Source organism: Camelus bactrianus, chromosome 7, assembly GCF_048773025.1.
Source record: "Camelus bactrianus isolate YW-2024 breed Bactrian camel chromosome 7, ASM4877302v1, whole genome shotgun sequence".
Taxonomy (NCBI): domain Eukaryota; kingdom Metazoa; phylum Chordata; class Mammalia; order Artiodactyla; family Camelidae; genus Camelus; species Camelus bactrianus.
In genome coordinates this window covers 83,446,204-83,461,021 of record NC_133545.1, presented here as the reverse complement: position 1 = coordinate 83,461,021, position 14,818 = coordinate 83,446,204, and the positions used below count along the sequence as shown (strand labels likewise).

Here is a 14,818-nt window from a genome sequence, read left to right as displayed (position 1 = left end):
TGTACTGTGAACACTGTGTGCCCCCCAGTCTCCCCGCCCCCAAGTCTGGCTGAAGCAGAGCTGTAGCTCCAAGCACAACTATTGATCGTAAAGACCTGGTCATCAAGAAAATGTTCAGTTGGATTTAGTGTATTTTTTTTTTCCCTAAGAAAGTGAATAATACATCTTAATGAAGTTTTGGCTCCAAAAGGATGATCGTGAAAAAGCGTTCCCTGTTTAAGATACTGCTCTCCCATCACCCAGAACCCGGACTGACAGGCTCTTGGGCTGTGTGGGCAGCGGGGGGGGGTCTGTGTTCTGATGGGGCTGTGCCTCCAGGGCCTCTGCGGAGGGAGGACAGAGGAGGAGCCCGCGGTCAGGGAGCCCCCAGCCCCACTGGCCCCGTGCGCTCAGCCAGAGGTGGCCTTTGTGCCCAGCCGCCCCGGGCGCCTCTTGTCTGGACTGAGACCCTCCCCGAGACATTTCCTATTCTGGCCGTGTCTCACATGTGCTGGGTCTAATGTTTCTAGAAAATGATCTGAAATCAAATTAAACCAAGGGCGGTGACAAGTTGAATGCCGTGGAGGACCTTCTGATGGGCCCCAGGCTCCCTCCGGCCCGTGCCGCACGCCTGCCCCGGACCAGGCGGGCCTGCGGTCTGCGCTCTGGCCTGCTCTGCCCCCCATGCAAGCCTTCCTCCTCTCAAGGCTCAGCATTTGTGGGTTGCCCGCAGGCCCTTTGGATGGACTCGGCAGCGGTAACCCATTCTCCTGGGTTTCTTCCTCTTTGCCTCCCTGGCTGGTCCCTGCCCGTGATGCTGTGGGCGGGTAAATGTGTCCTCTACTGTGGGACCGGCAGCCTCTGCTGTAACGCGGGACACTGTTGGTGTAGGATCCGGGGGAGGGGACCGTCTCCTTCAGCTTTGAACTTAATTATGTGCTGCTTCTCCCTCCCTCCAAAACCTTCAATGAGTCCCCACAGGCTGCACCAGTGTGCTCCACTGTCTGGAGCCGAGCCAGTGCTCATTGCTCTGGGGGGACTCGCTGGGTCTCCTGGACTTGGCTTAAGGCATGGGAGGATGCACGCTCAGAGACCCCCGGACGGCCCCTCGGCCCAGCTGGCCCGTAAGGATGCCGAGGCTGGGGGTCTCGCAGGTGCTGGGATCTGCCAGCTGCTGGGAGAAGGGGCCCCTGTCAGGCTGGTGCCAGGTGGGACGGGCTGGGAGTCATTTGGAGAGGGACGCCCCTTCCTGGCACAGATCTCTGCCTGAGGCCCCGTGACTGGGTGGTCGGTGTTCACTGGGGGATTAATCAGCCCTCTGTCTCTGTTTCCCATTTCTTCCCCAGGGGGGCTTTCTCTGTGGTCCGACGCTGTGTCAAGCTCTGCACCGGCCATGAGTACGCAGCCAAGATCATCAACACCAAGAAGCTATCGGCCAGAGGTAGGGGATGGCTGTGCTGGCCGGCGTGGCCGGGCACAGGGGCCGGAGCCCGTGCTGCGGGATGGGGCTCGGCCTGTGGCTCAGACGTGGGCACAGGGGGATCGGGGTTCGTGGCCACAGTGGGATGCGCACGATGCCTCCAGCCGAATGGGGCGGGGAGGGAGGGGCACCCATGCATCTTCAGATCTGGATTGTACTTTTGCTCTGGTGTAGGGGCTCATGGAGCCTCTACCTCATCTCACCAGGGCTGGAAGGGGAGAGGCATGTGGTTGCCAGGTCAGATAATGTCATTTGCCCAAGAACTGTGGGCCACAGGAGGACTGAGTGACCTGCAGACTTCAGGTGATGGGGTGGCGCTTGAGGGGTGGTGTGAATGGCGTGTTTCCTAACTCAGCCCCTGCAGGTCTTCTGGATGCAGGGATGCTGGGGTGAGCTTGGTGGGCCTGCAGGGCTGGGCGTGGTGCTGGCCCAGAGCTGGCCCTGGGCATGTGACCTCACCCCATCCAGCACCTCCAAAGCCGTTGCCAAGGGACGGCCCGTTCTGGGCAGACAGACAGACCCCCGTCCTCCTGGGATCCGATGGTATTCCATTTGGTGGGGGATAGGGTGGGACCTGGGGGCAAGGGACGTGGGGTGAACAACTGTGACAAGGCCGTGGTGGAGGTGCCACCCTGAGCAGGTGACGGCAGAGCTTGAAGTGCAGGCGTGAAGGGTCGGGAACCAATGTGGGTGTGGAGGTGTGGGCTGTCTCAGCGAGGTGGCAGCACGACTACCACCCCCCAGTGCTGTGGGGGGGTCCCAAGGGTCTCTGACCCCTGGGGTCAGACAGGGGGCTGGGTGACCCGCAGGCAGAGAGAGCTGAGCTAAGCCCTGGCCTGCGGCTCTCCCGCCTCCCGGTACACCTGCGATCCCCATTAGCATCCAGACCCAATCTGAGCTAACTGAGAGGCTCTTCCTCCTGCGAAGAGGCCCTGACAGTAGGCAGCCCTGGCCCGAATCCCTCCCTGCTGTCGGTGCTGAGAACGCCTCCGTGTGTGGGGTCTGCGGATGCCAGCCCAGCAGCCTGTGGGGGCAGCCCAGCCCGCTGTGCGGTTCACTAAGCTGTGTGTAGGTGGTGTTTGGGAGCCTGCTGTGGACCAGGGGCTGAGTGTCTCCAGGGGAGGGCACTCCTCTCCCAGACCGTGCCTGGTAGGGCCAGTCCCAAGCCCTCGTGCCGGCTGCTGGTGCTGGGAGAGGGCACCATGGAGAGGAGTGGTGCGTGAGCCAGGGCAGCCCGGGGGCATGTGTGTCGGGGAAGCTCAGATCTCTCAACTGAACTGTAATAATGATAATAACGCTAAAGCTAACATTTACTGAGCGCTTGCTGTGTGCACTGAGCCCCCGGAACTCAGGGGAGCTTCCGTGTTCCCTGACATTGGGTGGGCGGCACGGGTGGGACAGCGGTGGTAAGTGTTTTCAGAAGGATGTGCCCATGCATACGAAGTTCCTAAAGCAGGAGGAATGTTCCTTCTCATTCTGTAGTCTCATGCCAGGCCACAGGAAGAGAGAGAGCCCACCTTCAGAGGTCCCCCGGACTAAGTCCCTTAGACTTCAGATGGCCTCTCCCTAGGGGAGACCCTCACTCATCCACCAGGTGTACCCAGCCCCTCCCATGTGCCCAGCACAGAGGACACGGTGGTGAGTGAACACATCCAGATAAGCCGCTACAGCCCTGTGTGTGTGTGGGAGCACAGGGGAGGGCACAAGGAAGTTGGATGGGTCTTGAAGGATGAATAGGAGTTTGTGAGACCCAGAAAACCACCTGAGTATGTTTTTGTGGGATCATCCAGCCCCTCTCGAGTAACCTCACACTCCCGTTTATACCCTCAGAGTGTTCTACAAATCAAGAGGATCGAGAGGAGTGGGAGTCTGAAATTCCCGGCGTTCCACAATGACCAGGGTGGGTCGTGGGAGGCGGGGCAGCCAGCCAGGGCTGATCTGGAATTGACGCAGCTGGCCCTTGCCTGTCTCCCGCAGGACCACTTTCCTGGCCAGGGAAGCCAGACACCCTCTGCTTTGCCTCCGCAATTGGGCCTCAGCATTGCCCAGGCCTGTGGAGGTCTCTGCATTCCCCCCATTTAACTCGTTATTATGGACAATTGCAAACGTCTCCAAGTATAGAGAAAATGATAGAATGAGCCCCCAGCTTCAACAGTTACCCACTCTCAGCCAATTTTATTTCATCTGTAACTCTCCCCCGGCTCCTGTCCCCATATCTTGCAGCAGATCCCAGACCCAGACCACCCATCATTTCACCTCTAGTGTTCAGCATGTTTCTCTAACGGAAAAGGATTCTAGAAACAACCAGCCACCTCCCTGTACAGGGGCCTAGGGATGATCTGACCCTCGCCAGCCCCTTGGGCGCTTTCCTAGCTGAGTGGGCAGAGGAGGGGTGAGGGGAGAGGGTTTCAGGTCTTCACACCCCAGGGCCTTTGCACCTGCCTTCTCTCCGGAAATGCTTTTCCTGAACTTTATACCTGCTTAACTCATGTTGATGGCACTTCCTCAGAGGGGTCTCCCCTGAGCATCCAGTGGGAATCAGAGACCCAAACACCATATGTTTATTTTGTAGCTGTCTCTTCCACCAGACTTCCATTCACCACTGTATCGGGCACACCCAGCCCACGCCCTGACAGGTGGTGAACTCTCCATACATGTTTGAATGAATGAATGGATTTGACCGAGTGGGTGTGCAGTCTGTGCCAGAGTCAGGGTAGTCTCCCAGGTGTGAAGCTGGGGTGGGGACTGGGTGGAAGAGGATTTGCTCCAGGGTCAGGTTTGCAGGGGAGGCCCCTGGTCGCTGAGCACCTGAGCATTTGGGAAGTCCAAGTTCAGGAGAATTTCTGTGGTGAAGCCTGGGGTGGCGGGAAAGCGGGGAGAGGAGGCCAGGAGCCTGCTGCTCCTCCCTGAGTCTTGGTGGCCTCCGTGCAGCCTGCATCTGTGTCCTGCAGGATCAGACGTGCTCCAAGTAGGAGCAAGTGTCCTGAAGCCAGACCAGCTCCACCCCCATCACCATGAAGCCCATTACAGGGATGCTTGCCTCAGCTGTCCTGGAAAGTGGGGGTGGAGAGGGGGCTCATGGGTGGGCAGGAAGATGCAGGGGAAGTGCCCTAGAAAGAGAGACAGTCAGGAAGTGGAGGCTGGACCTAGAGGCCGAAGGGGAAGCCCTTCCCTCCACCCCTCCTGCTTCGCTTTCGGTGCAGTGTGGAGAGGCCTCACTTAGCCCTGCAGGGAGTGGTGGTGTCCCCAGGACTGAGGAGACAGGCTTTCAATGATAAAGAAAGCCCCAGGAGGGCGACGCTGGCACTGGACACAGAAAAACTGCCCCACCCGGTAACTGACAGTTCTTGGGGCCACGAGGACACTGCGGACGGCACCCAGCTTATGCTGAGGCTGTAAGAGGTAGATTTTAAAAATTTAATACTTAATTAAATACAGGATTGTGAGACATTCAGAATCTGTGAATGTACTGAATAATTAGAGATTATTAAACTACTGTTAACAAAAGCAGTTAGAGGAAAATGAATTGACGGGGGGAGGGGGAGGGAGATCATCAGGCACATGGGTCTAAAAAGCATTTCTTGTTGTTCCTGCCTCCCCCCGACCCCCAAGCTCACTGTCAGCACTAAGTGGCTGTTCTCTGGGGCTGATTTGGTGTCTTTGGAGGGCACCCTGTGGCCTGAGCTCCATTAGTGCTCACTGGCTCCACGTGTCCAGGGAGCAGGTGCTGGAGAAGTGACCCCAGGCAGTGGCTGAAGTTGGGGGGAGGAAGGACCTGGCACAGGAACGGGGCCTTAGATGGGTGTTGTGCCCTGACCCTCAGCAGCAATCTTCAAGGGGCTTCTCAGTGGCCCCCACACATGCTCCGAGGTTGGAGGTGGGGGCCCCGTTCCAGACGAGGAAACTGAGTCCCACAGGAACAGAGACTTGTTCGGGAACCCACGGCCCTAATGAGCAGAGCCCAGGTGTGGGGATCACCTCTGAGCTTCCTCCTGCCCCCAGGCTGGTGCCCAGTTCACCCTCAGGGGCCTGTGTGGCCCTTTCTGCCTGGTGGGGGGGGGGGGAGGACCCTCCTGTCCAAGGTGTGATGGGGAGGAGCTGTCCTGTCTCTGGGGGTGCTCTGGGGCTGAGCCTGCACCACACGCCCCACACCCAGCCTCCTCCCTTGGGCCAAACCTCCCTTTGCGCATTGGATCCGGGAACCGGGAACCGGGGGCTCTCGTGCTGCAGCGCGACTGCGACTTTCCGGTCCCGCCCCCCACAACCGGCAAGCGGGAAGACAGCCCGGAGCCAGAGGATAACGCGCCCCGGGAACTGGGTTACCAGAGGACGTGGCGCGGCGCCGCATTGCAGGGGCGGCTGAGCATGCGCGGGCGGGCGCCCCTCCCTCCCCTCCCTCCCCTCCGGTCCCCGTCCCTTCCCTCCCCGGCTCAGGCCCCCTCCCCTCCCTTCTCCGCTCCCCGTCGGGCAGCCCTCCCCCTCCCTAGCAGCTCCTAGCGCCCCAGGGGCGGAGCCAGGCCCTCACTGTATGATGTCCCAATTTCAGATAAATAGTAATTTTTTAGAATAAGTATCTCCAACCCCCCAGCCAGCTTTTCGTGGACCCTGCTCTCAAGTCAGGGCCTCAGGGGATTCTGGGCAGTGGGAGGGGTCTCCCTAGGGACCTGGAGGGTAGGTGGGAGTGGGGATCCCTCCCTTTGCCTCAGGATCAACCTTTATCTGGGCAGACCCATCCCTCCTAGGTTCTGTTTCCAGGACTTGGGTTTATGGGGAGCTGGGGGCACCCTCCTGCAGGTGGGGAGGGAATAAGAGGGAGAGTTGGAGGCCCTTGTGGGCGGGGAGGACCCCCCCATTCCCATCCCAGGGGGAGGATGGGGGAGCAATGAAGGAACCAGGCTGGGGTTGCCAGATTTAGCGGTTAAATTTGAATTTCAGATAGACGAGGAAAAATCTTTAAATGCAAATATGTCCCAAACTGCATAGGACATACTTACACTAGAAACGTGTTTGTTGTTTGTCTGCATTTGGGACACACTTATACTAAAGAATTCTTGTTGCTTATCTGAAATTCAGATTTAACTGGTCATTTTGTGTTTTATCAGACAACGTGAAACAGAGCTGTTGAGAGAAAAGATTTTTGTAATTAATTTTTCAACCATATAGGCTAAGTTGAAGCGTCCCCAAATTGGGGTGAAGGCAGGGAGGAGAAGAAACGGGGTGGAAGCCAGGTTGTGTGGGCAGGGGTCCTGGGGGACACCGCCATCCCCCTCCATGTGCTTGGTGGCCTCACCTGCGAGGTGGAGAGTGTGGGTGGGCAGCTCTGTGACACTCCTGCCCCATGCTTTCAACTTAAGAACTGAACCAAATGAGGGCCTGGTCTGGGTCACCAGTGACTACAGATGGCAGGAGGAGGCTGGTGGGAGGGAGGGGAGCACGCACGTCCCAGAGACCTTGCTGAGTCTGAGAAGGACCCTGATGGGGTGAGCCCTGCACCCACTGAGAGCCGCCCCCTAGCCTGGAAAGCGCGCAGTCTCTGCTCACCCCAAGAGCATATCCAGGCTGTGTGGCTGTGGAAGTGTTGTGGGCTCTGTCTTCGGGGTGGGCTGTGATGAGACCCTACCCCAGGTGTGGGACCTGTTGCTCGGCTCCTGGGGAAGGAAGCAGGAAAGGAGGCGGCCCCTGGTGGGCTCCTGCTGTCACCACACCCTACTGCACTGGAGGGTGATACTGTCCCATTATACAGTTGACAAAACTGAGGACTTGAGACAATAGTCATTTTTGTTCACATCACCTCCTTCCCGCTCATTGGTGAGGATGGGAGCCCACCCTAGGGTCATGGGCATGATTGAACATGGGACACCGACCCCGGAAGCTGGGATGGACAGCAGTCTGTACATACAGGCCCAGAGCCTGGGGAGGACCCCATGTGTCACGCAGGCCACGCATGCAGGGTGAACTCGGGGGAGAGTGATCAGTGGAGTGTGAGAGGCAGGCTTTGTAGTGACAGGAGAGTGCGGTGCCCCTGATCCCGGCAGGGTATGTGGTTGGCTCGTTTGAGTAATTCCTCACTGGCAGGAAACTGAGGCCACTGCTTGGGGATAGGCCAGCTCTGCGCCTGGTCTGTCTGGGGAGGAGGGCTGCTTGGTGGGGAGGTGGCGAGTGGAGAGCGATGTGGGGAGGGGAGCTGTGAGGACCTCAGGGCAGCACATCACACAGGGGGCATCAGTTTTAGACCTTACATCATGAAATGTCATGTCTGTTTCAAAGCTGAGCTGTGCTGGGTGTCGGGTGATGATGGCTCTGAGCCTGTAGAGGGCGCCTGTGCGCCCGTGGAGTACTAGCTGAAAAGCCATGGAGTCAGGGCTCTGGGGACCACGTGGCCAGCAAACGGCTCAGAGGCTCAGCCGCGGTGTCCGGAGCGGCCGGATGCCCGCTGGCCGAGCTCCCCTGTGCGCGCGGCACTCTTCAGCGCCCCCAGAGAGCCATTCCTTTGTTCCTGCGAGGTCGTGGCAGCTGCAGGACGCACACAGGCCCCCCCCGCTCCCTGGGCTGGTGTGGCTGCTGGGTGATGCTGGTGGGATAATTGCTGGGTGCCGTGCCGCCTTTTTAAAACAAAACATGCACAAGGAGCCACAGTGGGAACTGCCCTTTTCATCGTCAAGGGCTCTCTGCTGGCGCCCACCAGGGCTGCAGCACGATGACAGTGCTGGATCCGGAGCAGGATGGGCGCCCCCAGCCCAAGAGTCAAGCATGGGAGAGTGGGCTGGAGTCAAGCATGTCAGCCCATTGCAGGCTTGAGAAGCCCCCTGGGAAAGACTGTGGGACGTCTGGGCCTCCGTGCCAGCCCCCGGGGTGGTGGCCCAGCTCCACCCCCACCCCGGGCTTTCCTGTGCCCCATCTGAAAGTTGGGGCAATGTTAATAACAGCCCTACCCTGCAGGGAGCCCTTGGCAACTTTCAGGGCCTAAGAAGAGCCAGAGAGCCAGGTCTGCAAACAGTAGACACTGACCTGAGGTGGACCCTCAGGCCGTCTTGTTCTCTGGAGCAGAGGAACCAGCAGGATCTTAGGGCAACGCCCCCTGCGACCTTCTTCCAGCCCCTGAACCAGCTGCTGCCCAGTGACAGTGACTGCGTGGTCAGGCCCCGCCGCAGGACCCTGCGCTGCCCCCGGGGTTGGGCTGGTTTGGCACTCGTGTCCCAGTCCCGTGAGCCCTGTCAGGAGGTGAGAGCCCCGAAGCCCTGATTTGGGGATGTTCTTCCAGAAAGTCGTGTCCTCCCCTGTAGCCCGTCTGTCCTGCGCCCAGAAAGAAGATGAAGCTGAGGTCGGAGCCTGCAGGGCCAGCAGGTGCCGGCGCTTACGCTTGAAGGAGCCTCTGTCTGCTCTGGTCTTCCCACCCCCGGTGCCTGCTCATCCCCTTCCTGGGACCCTGAGGCAGGACTGCGGGCCGTGGCAGGAGGGCGCCGTGGAGGGCACCGTGGGCTCTGCCGGCTGCCGTGAACGTCCGGGACTTTCTAACAGATTCTGACCAGCAGTTCGGAGCCACAAGGGCTGCCAGCCTGGGTTCCCGTGCTCTGACCTTTGGGACTTTGAGAAGTTTGGGATGTGTGAGTTAGGGAGTTGATGCTGGAGAGTGATCAGCATGAGCTGGAATGAGGTGGGATGTGGATCTCCATGAGCCTCCGAAAATTCTAGAAAGCTCTCTGGTGCCATCCTATGGCGTAGGTGATGGAGACAGGTGGGAAAGAGAAGAAGGAACCCTGAGTGGTGCGTCCCAGGGCCCACAGGGGCAGATCACCTGGGGACAATGGGTCCTAGTCATCGTGCTCAACCCCCTACCCCCACCTCCTTTGGAAGAATCAAAGCCCCCAGAGAGGAGAGTGGGGACAGCTGCTGGCGTCCTGAATGTTCTGTTGGACAGAGGATGGAGGAAGGAAGCAGGAAAAAAAGCAGGGCAGGCTGGGGTTTCCTCTCTTCCGTGGCCTTTCTCTCTGAGAACCTCCCCCCGCCCCTTTTCACACATGGGAAACTGAGACTTCGAGAACAAGGCTTGGCCGCCTTCAGGGCCTTGTGTCCAGTGTCCCTGCAGCCACCCAAGCCTGGCCCGTAGGCAGCCTCACCGTCTCCCAGCTTGACAGTGTTGGTTTGGGTTCACTGCTGGTTTAGCCTGGAAGGAACGGGGGCCCAGGCAGCCCCCTACCCTGCAGAGACAACAGAATAGGATGTGGGAGCTGGCTGCCCCGGAAGGGTATGGCGCTCCTCAAACCTCCTGAGGTGGTCGGCATCACCATCTGGCCTCCTCCCCGACCCCGGGGCTAGGGGAGCAGCTTTGTCTCTGGCTGGTGCGTGGCGCCAAGCCTTTGGTCACAACAACCATGGTGAGGACATGCGAGGTAGCCGAGGGCAGGGGCTGCTGCCTGGGCACCCCGCGGCTGCTGCCTCCAGTCCACGGCTCCGTGTTCAGGCAGGTGGTCCTACAGACGCGTCAACCTCTGGGGCCTGGTCCTCCCACACCTCACAGCCTGAAGGCCAGCCAACCTTGCCCACCCCTTCCCTGTGGGCATCCTTTTCTCCTGGGGCCCCGGGTTGGGTGTCCACTCTCTAGGGCAGAAGTGGACGGTGAGCCCGGGATGGGCCAGACCCCAATATGATGCTCAGATCCCTTCTGGCTCAGTGCCCAGGAGTTACCGGGTTTGACAGGGTGTCCTGGGCAGCAGCCGCAGTGGCCCAAGACCTCCAGCTGGCGCCATGGCATGTCCCACCCTCCCCGTCCCAGGCCAAGGCCCCAGCAGAGCGCCTTCCTGTCCTTCATCCCCAGCTCTCCCTGGCCAGGTCATCCTCCAGCGAGGGAGGGAACTGCGGAAGCCAGTCCTTGTGCTGGTGTGTGCTCCCCAGTGAGTGCAGCCCACCCGGCCCCAGGGGCCCATGGGGATCCAGGGGCTGTCCCAGGAGGAGAGAGTGTTCCTGAGCCCTTCTGCGTGCCGGGCGGTGTGGACTTGCCCTGTGGGATTTCCTCGTTTGGTCTAGCAGGACCTGTCCTCATTCCCGGCTTCCTGAGATGTGGCCTCACTTGTCCCAGGCCCAGCCTGGGGGAGAGGCTGGCAGCGTGTCCTGCTGGGTGTGCCTCCTGTCTTCCCCCTCCTGTCCCTCCTCCGCCCCCGCCTGGTGCCTCGCGGGTGTCCTTCAGCTGGTGACAGCACTGCTGCTGCTCCTGGCAGCTGGCGAGGGACCAGGCACCCACCCACGTCCCTCCTGTCCCCTTTCTCCTGGATCCTCTCACCCTCTCCACCCCCCCCGCCCCAATCTGTTGTGAGTCACCCACAGCCAGGGAGTAAATGGGGGCTGGGAGGGGTGGTGGAGGGGACTGGGGGACTGGGGAGGAGGCTGTCACCGGGGTGGCTGTGAGGGAGGCCACCAGCCTCGAGTCCAGGCCTGGCCCTGGGGACTCTGAGCGCCTCTGGGTGCCTGTTCCCTGGACTGTGACCGTGCCCCACTCTGCGGGGTACAGCAGGACCCACGAACGTCCTCTCCCGCCTCTGAGGGTTGCATTTCTCCTACCGCCCTCAGCAGCCTCCTTTTCATTCTTGTTAAACTCGAGGTGCCCTCACCTGGGGGACCCTGCCTGGGAGGACCATGCCTGGGGAGACCGCCCCGTTGATGAGTTTTGGGGCGGTGAAGGGCTGCTTTGAGCCTCCCGCTGCCATTCCAAAAGGGGTTATTGGAGTGAAACAGTTAATACCTGCAATGTGCAGACAGCGCCCACGTGTGGTCGCGAGTGGCAGTGCTTGTCTCTTCCTGCCACTTGTGGTCCCCTGCCCATCCCCTTCTCGGTAATGGGTGCCAGCTAGGGCACAGTGACAGCCACAAGCAGGCCCCCTCTCCGGCTCCTGGGGGCTCTTGGGATCTGGCAGCTGCTGTCTTATGTGGGGGTGTGCACCCAGCATGGAGCATGCAGGGCTCCCCGGGTCCCCTGACCCCTGAGCCTGGGGGCACCCCACACCTTGGGGACGCCCAGAGTGCAGGGTGGGCCTGACACAGGTGGAAGCAGAATCACCCAGAAAGGACCCTCACGAGCTGTGGCTGGAGTTCAGGCGGGTGGCAGGCGGGCAATCACAGGTCCAGTATAGCTTGTGTCTTTCAGTCAAGTTGCTTTTGTTTTGTTCTGTTTGATAAGCACTTTTATGGGGGTATAAGTGACTGCTGTGTTTTATCCGTGGGGTGCTTCTCTGGCAGGAGAAAGGAGTAGCTTGTTTTATGCCTCTGCTGGCCCTGTCTCGGGTACAGGTGGAAGTACCACGTGTGTGTGTGTGTCAGGTTGCCTCAGACTGAACCAGCCAGTCATCTTTGACCACGGACCCCCATGTGCTTAGGCTGGTCTCCACGTGGGGTGCGGATCCTAAGATGCCCAAGCATTTAAGGGATGGCTGAACTCGGGAGCTCCTTTTCAGAGATTCACATCAGAGGGGATGTAAGAACTGAGTCTGACCACCATGGATGGCAGATGTCTTCAAAACCGCACTCAGCTGGTCTCCCTCTGAGTCCCCTATAGGCAGCACCAGGGCCTCTGACTCTGCTGTCCTCAGGGCTCATGGCACCGCTGCACGTGCTCCTGGGGACACGTGGGTCCTGGGGACATGGTCAGTGCTGGCCTGGGGTCTGTGGCTGGGAGGAGGGCAGAGAGGCCTCCCCTTGGTGGGGCGGGGTTCTGGAGGCTCAGGGCCACTTGGCCGGTGCCCTCACTCCCTGGCGCCCCATCCTTCCACACACCGTTTCTGAGGTCATCCTCAGACCCGCCATGGAAAAGCCGGCATTGAAGGTGCATTCCCCGGAGCAGTGCATGTGAGGGGTGATGCAAGGACTGACCGGGGAGAGGGGTCCCAACCCTGTCTGGGGGCTCACTTGTCTTTGGTTTCAAGCCTGCACAGGTGTGGCCCATGTTCCTAGACACATAATGAATGTTCCATGACAAAACGCCAGCCAACGTGGCAGCGGGGCTACAAGCAGCAGGTGCTTGGGCCTCAGGGCAACTCTGGGCACCGGAACCCTTAGGGCACCTGGTCACAGCCCTAGGAAGGCCCTTTTGATGTTCTTGGCTGGGCTCAAGGCCTCCGTGGCCTCCACAGCCCTGGTAGGTGCCTGGTTGGCCCCTCCTGGGGTCGCCTGCATCCCGCCCAGCCAGCACATCACTGCAGTGGGCATGACAGGGTCTGGCTGCTCAGGAAGACTCTTGGGACCTGCCTCAGGAGTGGGTACTGGGCTGGGTCCCCTGGGGTGCCGATGGGCCCTTGGCAGGGTGGGCAACGTTCCGGCCGGATTCTTTCCACGTGTCTGGTCCGCTCAGTGGTTACTGCCATGGTCTTCTGAGTCCAGGCAGGTCCCTGGGGCCAGAGCCCCAGGAAGGAGGCAGGCTGGCAGGGATGAGCAGGTGCAATGAGAGGTCGCAGGGCCACTGGCCTGTCCCATGTCCTGCTGCCCGCCAGGGCACGAGGTAGAGTGGAGGTGGCTTCCCAGATTCCCGCTGGTGGTTTAAGGCCAGGACACACTTCTTGCTAATTGGACTAAATTTGACTCACGTAACTGTGTCTACGATGGGTTTTACAATGTTAGTCGAGAGTTCAGAAATAACTCCTCTATGTTGTAGAGAAAAAATCATGGGATGTGGGCAGAGTTAGGATGCTGATCCCTTCCCTGGCCACATGCCTGGCCCGGGATCAGCCTTCTGGACCGAGAGGGACAGCCTCCTCCCCCAGCCCCTCTCCTGTGGCTTCTGGTTTCCATCCACGGTCACGGAATATCAGGCTTCAATTTTTAATTCCAGGGCAAATGTTATCATAGCAGGTTTTACGACACAGCCTCATCGTATTTAACCAGGGAGTTTGTATTCACTGGAGACAGGATCAAACTTTTTTTTTAAAATAAACAAGAATATTTTGCCCTATCATAAAAGTAACACAAGATTGTTGTCAAAGTAGGGGGGAAATAGAAATGATAAAAATTACCCGTAATTTTGCCGCCCAGAGCGAAGCAGTTACCGTCTTGCTGGGATGTAAGCACGTAGACTTTTACCAACTCGGAGCAGGTGTCACGATGCGCAGTTTCAGAGTTCCTCTCTGGCCGAGCGCTGTAGCATCGGGCACAGAATGGGCGCAGCTGGGAGGGTCAGTGACCTGTGTGGCCGGGGTGGATACTGGCGCCTGGTCCGGTCAGCCTGGTGCCCCTTCTTGGCCTCTTGCAAATAAATCATTTATCCCCCCAAACACAGTCAAGAGTAGGTCAAGTTTTTTTTTGTTTTTGTTTTTTTTTTTGGCTAAGGCTCTGCCCTTGGTGATGTTTCAGTAATAAAATGTAGTTATCTGCTTCCCAAAGATGGGTTCCCACACCGAGTTTTTCTCCTGATTTTTATTTATGACTGCAATCAGGCAATTCTTTCCAGAGAAAACTGCCCCAGCTCCCACCACCTGACCTTCTTGGACTCTCCCTGACCTAGCCTTGCTCCGGCCCCATCCACGTGCAGACGGGCTTCTGGTTGCCATCCGCGTCGGAAGGACTCAGCTAGGACATTACGGGGACTGTCGGTTAGATTGAGTACCACGTCTGCATTCGATTTAGCGAGTGGGGTGACTGCACCGAGATTACTAAGAGAATGTCCTTGTTCTTACAAAATACACGCTGAGGTGTTACCTGTAAAAGGACGTGAAGTCTGGGGCTTCCTCACAAACGCTTCAGGAGTACGTCTACGTCTAGGAAGGCCAGAGATGTTCCAAAAATGCCATCTATTAGTACATTGCACTATCCTTGCAACTTAAAGTTTGAAAAATGTTCAGAATAATAAGTATAAAAACCACCATGAAAGGACAGAACAACCCCATGAACCCACCACCCTGCGTCTCCATGTCCCCCGCCGCCAACACACAGAAGGGAGCTGCGGTCCTGGATGTGGCGAGGACCACTTCCCTGCTTTCCTGTAGAGTGAGCCTCACGTCTTCGGACACCTGCCCCCCACCTGCCCCGCGTTACATTCAGTGTTGCTTGTTTTTGAGCTTCGTACAGACGTACTGTCGTGTGTCTTCTTTTGTGGCTGTTCTCCATGCATCCCTCCTAATGGTGACTCTTGGGCTGCTTCCAGCATCTTGTCTGCTGCCACCTTAGCCCCCGCTCCCCGCACAGCAGGGTGGGGGTGGACACCACACATGCTTGCTGCACTGGGTGTGGAGGTGAGGGAGCCAGGGAGGGCGTGAGGGTCTGTCCCGAAGGCCCGACCCCTGCCCTGTGGTTCTGCCAGAGCCCTCCCAGTGCCAAGGGGCCTGGCGCGACCGATGGGAGCCAGGCGGGCAGCTCAGGGAGGTGTTCGCATTTCTGGGA

General features: G+C 59.0%; 2 protein-coding genes across 13 annotated transcripts in view; one reads left to right on the top strand and one right to left on the bottom strand.

Moving 5' to 3' along the window:
• Positions 1 to 14,818, top strand: part of CAMK2B (calcium/calmodulin dependent protein kinase II beta) — an 89,471-nt gene that overhangs the window by 30,302 nt on the left and 44,351 nt on the right. For all 12 annotated transcript variants that reach the window (XM_074367733.1, XM_074367738.1, XM_074367737.1 and 9 more), the window contains exon 2: positions 1,326 to 1,420. In XM_074367733.1, the coding sequence (XP_074223834.1) occupies positions 1,326 to 1,420 (95 nt within the window). The remainder of the gene's footprint in view (positions 1 to 1,325; positions 1,421 to 14,818) is intronic.
• OGDH (oxoglutarate dehydrogenase) overlaps positions 1 to 14,818 on the bottom strand; it is a 349,298-nt gene that overhangs the window by 299,285 nt on the left and 35,195 nt on the right. The gene's annotated exons all lie outside the window — the stretch shown is intronic.